The sequence below is a fragment of the Halyomorpha halys genome, unplaced genomic scaffold (assembly GCF_000696795.3).
Source record: "Halyomorpha halys isolate HHAL.00 unplaced genomic scaffold, Hhal_1.1 Scaffold284.1, whole genome shotgun sequence".
NCBI classification, from domain to species: Eukaryota; Metazoa; Arthropoda; class Insecta; order Hemiptera; family Pentatomidae; genus Halyomorpha; species Halyomorpha halys.
In genome coordinates this window covers 822145-832916 of record NW_027105232.1, presented here as the reverse complement: position 1 = coordinate 832916, position 10772 = coordinate 822145, and the positions used below count along the sequence as shown (strand labels likewise).

Sequence of the window (10772 nt, the reverse complement as noted above, 5' to 3'; positions counted from 1 at the left end):
TATCTTCCTCCTTGTCCAAACTTTCTCCTTCAAGAAATGTTTTTTCTGAGCTATCTTCCTCCTTGTCCAAACATTCTTCTTCATGAAGTGATTTTTCTGAGGTATCTTCCTGCTCCTCCAAACGTTTTTCTTCAAGAAATGATTTTTCTGAATAATCTTCTTCGTTGTTTAAACAACTTTTTTCTTCAATTAATGAATAATTTGAGCTAACTTCATCACCCATCATAGTTTTCATTCCTTTGGCATTTACATACTCATCCTTTTCTGGATTATTTGTAAAGATTGGCCTAGTTGATGAGGTTTGACTTGCACTATAATTTAATGAACCTTCCTTACTAGAATTCCAATCATTAATATAATCGATTAAATCATCGACCAGTTTGATAGGTTTAGTTCTAATTCTTTTTTCTGAACTTCCATCCATATCACTTTTTATCTCATATACATCATGGTCATAACTAAGCTTATTATTATCAATAGTCAATAATTTTTCATCAATTAGATGTGTACTTAAATCTTTTTCCAATGATATTTTTGAATTTATATTTTTAGAATATGCATTTTGTGTCTGTTGTTCATTTTTGTCCTGTATCGTTATTTTTATGTCGATGAGCTCTTGTTCTGCTTCAATGTCTTCTTCCATCAACTGCTCTTTTTTAACTTTCATATTTGGCTCACTGCCTGTTGAACAAATGATGTCAGAACTTGTTCTGTGCTCTTCTGAGCTTGAAATGCATAAACTCTTTATGCTTTCAAGTATATTTTCAATACTACTCACTAGAGAAAATTCTTGCCTATCATCAGGAACATCCTCCTTTGCAGATTTTCTATTTGGTATTATCATATCTTCAGTGTAACAGGTGTTCCCAATGATTTGGGTTGTTTCCCTTACCCATTTTCCTTGTACCACCGTTATCATTTTAGTGCTTAAAATGAGCTCATTTCCTTCTTTACGTATATCATCGTCTATACTTGGCAAATCATCTTCAGAACAATCATAAATAGTCTTAGTTTTAGTGTTTGGTAAGTTATTTTCTTCAACTTTTTCATTCTCATCAATTTCTGTATTTTTGCTAGAATCTTCCATTTGCCGTGAGTCTTCTAAATCATAGTCTTCAGCATCACTGGTGATTCCTGTATCAGCATCAAAATCTGAATCACTATCATCAATTCTTTCTTTAAGTTCTTGTTGGGAGTAGGATGGTGTATCAACTCCTCGTAAAGCTGAAGGCTCATCAAAAAGTCTTCCCAAAGGTTTAAGTTTGTACAATGGTTGTGATGGGCTCACTGAATGCACTTCAATGCCATCATTAAACCTAACACTTTTTGTCTGTTTGAAATTCATAGGCTGGATCATTCCTTCTTTTCTTTTGGGATTTATGCTTGATAATAGATTATCGAAAACAAAGTCTTCCTTTGATTTGTCAACATTAGTACAAGCACTAACTTTTGTCTGTTTTGTTGAAGAAATTGTTGGTTTTTTCATAGTACCTTTATTTTTAGACTTATTCTCTATTAATAAAGCTGGATACTTTTTATACTTTTCTTTTAATTTACATTGATTTTTTCTTTCTTTTAAGTACAACTTGTACAGTTCTTTTCTGAAAAAAAAAAAAAAATTTAGAATATGTAAATCCAATTAAAAGTAAATACATTTTAACCATATTCTTGGTTTGGGATATGCTCAAATCTCCTAATTAATGTAATAATGAATATCTGACGAACAATTGGTAATTTTAATCATTATCGTTTAAAAAAAAATTATTAACCAGACAAATTTTTAATAAATCTATAAAAATTAAGGTATAAAAATTTTAATTCTCTAAATTCTATATATTTAAACCAGAATAAACAGGATTAAGCTAGACTAGGTAGAGACTATAGTAGCCAATATTAATAGGCCTATAGCACTCTTGTGTTAGAAGCGGAACCAGTCTCAATCTGGCCAGGTAGGGTTGGTTGATTTTTATTTCAAAGTGGGTTCATTTTGTGGAATAAATTCTGGCACTCCTACTCTGGCTATAATGGATTCATTATATGTAATAGGACATGACGCATATCTCTAGCCGTATGTAAATAAGAATGCTAGACCCCAATTAGCAACAAACAAATTACAGTTTACCATTTTATAAAACATACTTTGGCAATAATTTTCAACTCCTTTAATAACTAAGCAATAATGTTCAATAAAAATACTCTTTTGATAGTAAATGTTCAATAAATAAATATTAAATATCAGATTCCATTAATCAATTTTCAATAAATATTAATATTCTAAATGATATTGTGTTATACTAAATGTTCTTCACTCTATACTACCTATAGTATAGATATGCCTCCTCCCCTCCCCCTAGGGAGGGGAAAAACTTTATTAAAAATACAAAGTTGTGCTGCCCAACTTCATAGGGTTACTAATCACACAGCATAATAGTTTTAGTCTAATCAGAAAATATTTTTAATCTTACAATACATAGGCCTAGATAAGTATACTATATAAACAGTAGTAATTAGGTTTCAACCCAATGTGCCTTTACAGATAGTGATAGAGGTATGAAAAAAATATATGAAAGATATACAAGTAACAAACATAAATAAACAAATCAACAAACTATGTTAAAACTAATATACAATAAATATAGAATAAATATTAAAATATTAAAAGTATATATAAAAATAATAAAGTAACACGTAAATATGCAGTGTATGCATGTCATCCTTCCTCTGGATGATTACATTACTCAACAATTTCCATGCGTTTGGTGGTGGATGATTCCCAGGGAGTCGAGTATTATATTTTCTGTTATCTTAGCCACGACCTGGATATCAACCCCGAGTTCCTCCATGAATCCAGTTTTGAAGGGTATCGTTCCACGGGCTCCAAACAAGAGGCCTCTCATGTTGAAGTCTCATTCTCCGAAGCCCTCACGGAACTTCTTAAGGAAAGGGGTGCATTTATTGTAGATTTCCTTCTTTTCTCTATCCACTTTATTTCCCTAGTTTTGACTTTGGTCATTACTTTCATTACTCATGGTGGGATCCAGAATGATTGCTGACTTCCCCTTCTTAAGGAAAGCAACAATATCTGCATATCTTGTAGACCTCGTCGAAGCAGGCAAAATCTCTTTCTTTTAGGAACTTCATTAACTCATGCTTCACACTATGATGTTGGTATGTTATGAGTTATAATATAAAAATTGTACATTAAATCTTAACCAGAAAGCAGTAATATTGAAATTTAAATTTAAATGAAAAACAGGAATTTAAAAATAATTTTTAAAATGAATAGTAAAGTATTCTATTAGATTATTGATGGAGGAAAATTTACTATAGAAATAATGTGCAAATAAATAACTGACAGGGAACTAATATGTAATAAATTATTCTTAAATTATACCTGTGCTAAAAATATACATATTCCATTTTATTAATATACATATTCCGTGTTATTTGATGTTATGATCCATGTAATTTTATTTAAATTAATGCAAACCATTATTTGTCCAGGCTGTTGATCATTGGATCACACCAAAAACTATGGTAGTATACCACCACCAGCAAGGTGAAATTCTCATTACTTAGTTAAATTAATTATTGTAGGAAAAATTGTCATTATTAATGTTATGAAAATTTAAAGTTTTACTATTTTCTTTACCTGTTTAAATCACCACAGATGTGAGGAATACCAAGTTCTTCATAAGCCTTTCCTGTTATCTGTTTTTTCTCCAAAAAAGGATAATACAGTTTGTAATATCTAATTTTTTCATCGAGTATTGAAACCAAAGTTTCATCTTTTTTTGTTACAGTTGAGAAGAATCTGTGCCAAATTCCTCCTTTGAATTCAGGTGCAATTATTGTTCTCTCTGTAAGTAATAATTTATTAGTGAAATGTATTGAATACAAAAGAAAGGTTTTGTAACTGAAACCATTATATGTTTAGTTAGATTAGGATTTATTTGAATTGGTGATATTCAGTATTTATTTACAGTATCTGACAATTAACCAGGCCCAAAACTATTCTAGCTAATTGCTATTAGAATAATTAAGGATACTTCACTTAGTAAAAGTGTATTAAAATATATGAGCAATGAATATTATTCATTGATGAGAAATACAGAAAACCGAGATATAAAGCATACATTTTTATTATTATCAGAACATTAGCTATCTTTAATTGACTATAAACTACTGACAAACATTAGAAAAATTCATATTATATCGTCTTATCTTTGAAAATTAAATTTTGTATAAAAAATTAATAAAAAAATAACTATTCCCGCTGGTACCACCCTATTATTTGACATTTTTCTGCTTTGCTTAAATAGTGGTTGAATTTGAAGTACTCTAATAGATTTTGCCATAGACTCGTTACTTTTTGAGAAACCTATTGACCTACTAGGGGGACCACAGTAGAGAAAGAAATCCCTGTCTATGATAATATCTTCGGAACACAACTATTTCACAATAAAACCAAAAGTTAGTATTTGGTCAGATGGTCCACTTTACTAGTGAACCAGCAATTTCTTTAATGTACTCTAGCGATTGAAAATATTTCTGACCATTTCTGGACCTAAAATTGATTTATTAAGTAAATAACTTTTATTTTGTGTCAATAAAACCAGTAAGTTCTCATAATTTGTAAATATGAAGCATAATTGATGAAATTAAATAATTTAATTAAATTAATTTCTTAAACACTATACATAGAACCTATATAAAATTAAATGTTCTAAATAAAATTTAAACCATCTAGCCATTTCTTTCTGGACGAAAATTACTAATAAATTAATGTTGTTTTTCCTTACTTCATTGAATAACATAGCATTTTTCATTATTGTTCATTTATTGAATTGTGTTAACAATAACCTTTGTTTTTCTTTTGCTTTAAACAATAATTGTGAATAATAATGAAATTTGTAGTTTTATTATATTCAGAGTTAGTAACACACTCTGAATTTAATGTTATTGAAAGAAATAAATAAAAAAAATTGTATATTTAAAATTAATTTCTTACCCATGTTTAAAGTTGGTATATTAAAGGAAAAGCTGAAAAAAAAGCAGTGTTGTCAAAGCTAGACCAAGAAAAAAATTATTATGTAAACTAGGATTATTTTATTTCAACTTATACTTCTGATTATATATTCATATAAAACTATATTTTGACTCATATATTATTTATATGAATATTATTCGAACTAAATTAATTATAGTTAATCTAATAAAGTAAATTAAATAATTAGTACAGATAAAGAATCTGGTTGGTAACACTGGCTCTCTTCAAATGTTTAAAATAAAAAACAAATGTATCCTAATGAAGTAATTATTGTTTAAATTAAAAAAAAAGAAAAAAAAAAAGAAGACTTCTTAAATAACTAAGATATATTTTTTCTTCATTAAAATATCTAGATACATTTTTAAAAATTCAAATTTCTTTATGATATAGTTTTTTAAAATGAGTTTTCATTTTGATATTTGAATAGGAACTACAAGTTTTTCTATTTATTTGTATCATACAAAAAATAAAATTATAAATAATAATGAACTACGAAATTATGTGAACTAATATTTTATAAGTGTTTGACTTATTTACAGCTGTTTAAATATTTCATCACTCATTCGTGAACTTGCTAATCGATATCGATAGCTCTTCAATATAATGAAAATATCGATTAGTTACTATTGTTAATGATTAATTATAAACGATATCAAATGAATTAAGTATTATTATGTGTTTTAATTGTTATTTTAACTATTATAATCTGAAGATATATGAAGAATCCTATTTTCATGGCCTAAAAGTTATTTTAACTATTATAATCTGAAGATATATGAAGAATCCTATTTTCATGACCTAATTTATTCGACTTTATCTTATTATCTATAGCAACGAAAGAATTGTGACTACTCTCTATGGAAACCCAAAACTGGAGTTGTAGGGCTTAATATCTTACAGTTAAGTGTGAATCAAATGTATCTTATATTATGTAGTTTATTGGTATCATTTCTGTATTATTTTCTTTCCTTATTCCATATGAAAACCTGTCTGAATGATCAAAATTCCGTTCATTGAATAAAGTACGCACGTAAATAAATCCTTATTTACGTACTCAAGAAAATATAATAAATCACTACAGAAAAAAAATATATTGCGAATTAGCTTAATAAATAATCTTTTCCCGGTATTAGATTTTAGAATGATGATAAACATTTATGATTATCGTGCCTCCGCTGATTTAGATTTTTAATCTGCAACAGCTTTAAAACGATTCTTTAGTACGTTAATTCCAAGCTATCAGAACAGCCAATGTAATAACATATCGCTGCTTAAATTCTGATTTTTTTTTTATGTATTTCATGGATTGCAACATCGATTAGGGTTACTCTTACGTGGAGAACGTAACCTCAGTTTATAATTCTATCTTTGGAATAAGTCCAATCCTCAATATAATCAAAACTTTTGGTTTGCCTAATCGATGCATTGCTTGAATAGTGGTTCATCGGACAAAAGATTTTTTTTTTACTTATCTTTGACCTTCTTCGTAGATTATGCTGTAGTCTGGGTTTACTTTTTGATAACTCTACTAGGTGATCCCGTGGAGAAAGTAACCCCAATATATAGTACTATCTTTAAAATACGTCAAATTCAAGTTTTTTTGTTGGTAAATGTGTCATTTTTCAAACAAAGCAGCGAAATATGCCACTATAAAAGCAAAGTAATATAAAGTATATGTGATATCACTCAGCGAACTATTATTATTATTAATTATATTAAAAAAATATAAATATTAATTGAAAAGGAAATGAATATTTCTAGTGGGACTATAACTTCTGATATCATGAAAATTTCGATAATTTTTAATATAGTTCTGATTATATAGAATTATTTAATACGATTGCAATTAATGATGTTATTTATTATTAAAAAGGAATATGTAGTATATAAATATATGAAAGGTTTGAAGAGTAAAAATGTACGAGAAAATTTATAATAATACAAATAAAGTTTGTAATTAAAATATATGGAGAGGAAAATTACTGGTATTGTTTGCTGTGTACTTTTGCCCATGGATCTACTTAGTACATTTTGGACTCAGGCTAGAATTATTTTTGAGGTACCATCTCAATCCCAAAAAAGAGAATAATTAAATGGATAAATAAAGGAATAACATAGGATAATGGTTATCATTTATTTTCCATTTACCAACAATGGAATTTAATTAAATGTTAGAGTTAGTAAAAAAAAAATCAAGAGGAGAAAAAAATAAGTTATTTCACCCTAATTTATGACTACTTTAATCAAAACTATGTACAGTTAAGAATCGAAATTCATGACTCTTATTTAGGAAAAATAAAAAATGGAGGCTGTTCAGAAGATATCAAAAATTCATTAAAAAAAAAAAAATTTAGGTTATTTTCATTCAGAAAACGTTATAGTTTTTTTACTTAGGCTATACTACGGATATAATTAATGTCAATAAAAAGTAAATACTGAAATATTTAACATGTACGGCCTTTGAAGTTTATTTTATTCCAGAAACCTAAAATTTTCGCTAATTTTTCGTTTGGAACACCATATCCTTAAAACTACTTACATAATTAAAAAAACTTCATAGTACATTATTTAAAATAGAGTAAATTCTCTAAAATATAAGCCCTAAAAGACTTATAGTTCCTGAGATACAGTATTGCAAGACCAAACGTTTTTTCAAAACATGGAGAAATCAACATTTTGTAATTTTATTTTTTTTCATGAAAACTACTACTCCTACGAAAATACTAATTATAAACTACTTTATAATAGATTCAACTAGATTTAATTTGAATATTAACAGACATCTGAACGTCTGATGGTTCCTGAGATATTCATAAAGAAACTTTTTTTCATCAAGAAATCAAAATTTTATCAATTTATTTTGGTAGATATTATAAATATTATTTATTGCTAAGAAGATAAACGTTTAAAGTACACTCAACTAGCTTAAATTTGCATTTTAACATATATGTGTACTTCTGATGGTTCCTAAGATATACATTTTCATAAATCAAAAATGTTTGTGCAATCAACTATAAATCAACATTTTGGGAAATATCATAAATACTATTACTGCTGAGAAGGTTAACGTTTTAAACTACCTTCATAATAAATTCAACTATCTTTAATTTGAGTGATAACAGAAATCTGTACGTATAATAGTTCCTGAGATGGTTTTTCATAAATCAAAAATTTTGTTCGAGCAACTAGAAATCAGAATTTTGTAAATTTATTTGACAAGTATCATAAGAACAATATTTTTTTTTTCTCCTACGAAAATTAACTTTATAAACTACCTTGATAATACATTAAACTAGGTTTAATTTGAGGTCTAACAGGCATCTGTACGTCATTTATTCCTGAGATATAGTTTTCCCAAAATAAATTCACTGACTATTGATTTTCCTTTATTTCGTTATGCTTTTTAAAAAAGCGTATCTCGTGAACTATTGAACGTCAACAATTAGGGCTCATATTTTACAAAAGTTACTGTCTTAAATGATTAGCTTTTCTAGTGTTGCAGATGGTTTTACATATATGGAACTACGAAAGAAGAATTAATTTTTTTAAACGATTTGTAACAGCCGTCATTTTTTATGACCCCTAACTATGATGGACAGACTCAGTAATTTTGACTAGTAACTTTATATAGTTTTCATTAAAGTAAACAAATATTTGGGTAAAATGACTGCTTTTGTCCTCCAAGCACTTGGACCAAGTGGGATATTGACTAGTTTTGTGGGGCATAATGTTAATCTGGTCGCAAATAAAGTTCATAGAAATCATAAAGTGTCACAGACTGCAATGATGTTACAGTTTCTCCTTTATGGCAAGTTTGGATTGCTGTGAAGGAACTAGCCGACGGATCCAAGGAAGGCTTGGGTACCCTGCCAGGACCCGATCCTAAGATATGGGAGGGAGGGCAGATAGACGTTGAGTCAGTCTGGTCGAGGTTCCCGTCCTGCAAGCTGTTCAACATCCCGCTCATTGCTCTTGTGATGCTCATAACGGATATAGATATCCCTCCAAGCATTTTACGTAAGTAATATATTATTATTTTACTATATTATTATTACTAGAATTATATTAAAGAGTATTATGTATTAAATTTTACTTTTCTAATAACCTGGGACCGCAATTTTGAAATGAACATCGACGATTCGAATTATTTCGAAAATATTTTATATTTAAGTATGTAACACTATTATTAAGTTTTATAATAAGAAAAAGAATTCTTTCAATCTTTAAATAAAATAATCACTGTATACCTGAAAATATTTCTAAATTGTATTACTGTATTCAGGCAATGGTAATAATTTCTTACTTCATTAACAAGTCAAGGTCTCTTTTAACGGAAAAAAAGTACTCAAACAATTTTTTAAAAAATATACAATTCATTGCTGGATAGTTCCATTAGGAGTCTAAAAATTAAGTAAAAAGATTTTTCAAGAAATTTATAATATATGATATTTTAACTTGAGTACATTAAGTTACATTATCTTGCTGATTTTTTGCTAAAAAAATCAGTATTTTTTTTTTTTTATTACAGTTGCTAAAATTAATCCTGAGCTCATGAGTTTCAAATTAGGTATTTTAAATACTTGACAGTGAATCATAACGCCTCTGCTGAATCATAACGTCTGTGTACAGTTACATAACTACGTCAGCTGGACCAGCTGATTTTTCAATGCGCGATTTTGGAAGATTTTGTATCGTATCATACGGAAATGGAATTCATATCTGAAGAAATTCGTATCCGAAATAGATTGTTCTGGAACATTCAGGTTGCGCGACCACGTGAACTTGCATGGAACGCGCGTGTTCAACTAAAGGTCTCCGCTTTCTTATTCTACACCACGCATCTAATATGTGAAATAAAGAAATAACATTTGATATTTTAGCATTTAGTAGTACGATTCAGGATAAAAATAGCGTATGGTTCAATTCATATGCAGAGCAAACATTTAATAATTTATTTTGACGTCAATATCTCAGGATAGGTGTGGTGGTGGTAGCTGTTTGACTTTATTTTATCCGTTTTAGTTTTTCTCAGTTAATCACTAGTAGAAGAAAAAAAACTCACTTTAGAAAAAAAAATTTAAAAAAAAATATCTAAACATTGAAGAGAAGCCATAACTGTTACAAAACGAAGTCCTATACGTCTATAGAACATATATTCAAATAATACTCCATCCCACTTTCCAAATAGAAAAAATACTTAAGAGGCAATAAACTGTAATTCAACCAGCATATTAATTTAAAATTAGTAAATGCAAGAAAAATAATATATAAAATTTTGCCATACTTTGATAAAGAAATCAAAACTATCCACAAAAAATTAATTGATACCCTACAAATCAGTAATAAGGTTTATGTCCCATAATAAACTTCACTTATTTAACCAACTTAAAAAAAAACAACTAAATTCATTCCAAAACAAATGCCTAACTATTTTATACAACTATTGATATCACAAAAGAATTACTAAGATGTATTCAGAATTTAATAAAACCGTAGCAGAAAATATATACAAATTGACTCATCATTTCTATCAATCTTGCCCAAATCATTCAAACCCTTTAATAACTGAATTAGGAAATTACACGGAAACAATGAGCCATAGATATAAATATAAGAGAACTAACACATATACTGCTGTAAAAATTATCAATAACGATCTGTGTTTCTTTTTTTTTCAGTTTATTTTTTATCAAAATGTTAAACAGTTATTAATAGTAAGTAG

General features: G+C 28.0%; 2 protein-coding genes across 2 annotated transcripts in view; one reads left to right on the top strand and one right to left on the bottom strand.

Moving 5' to 3' along the window:
• LOC106680750 (uro-adherence factor A) overlaps positions 1-5015 on the bottom strand; it is a 9474-nt gene extending 4459 nt beyond the window's left edge. Inside the window, exons 1-3 of the mRNA XM_067049728.1 lie at positions 5012-5015; positions 3653-3860; positions 22-1601 (exon numbers count right to left, since the gene is read on the bottom strand). Of these exons, the coding sequence (XP_066905829.1) occupies positions 22-1601; positions 3653-3860; positions 5012-5015 (1792 nt within the window). The remainder of the gene's footprint in view (positions 1-21; positions 1602-3652; positions 3861-5011) is intronic.
• A 3893-nt stretch (positions 5016-8908) lies between these two features.
• lama (lamina ancestor) overlaps positions 8909-10772 on the top strand; it is a gene marked incomplete at its 3' end in the record, with an annotated part of 59409 nt that continues 57545 nt past the window's right edge. Inside the window, 1 exon segment of the mRNA XM_067049808.1 lies at positions 8909-9067.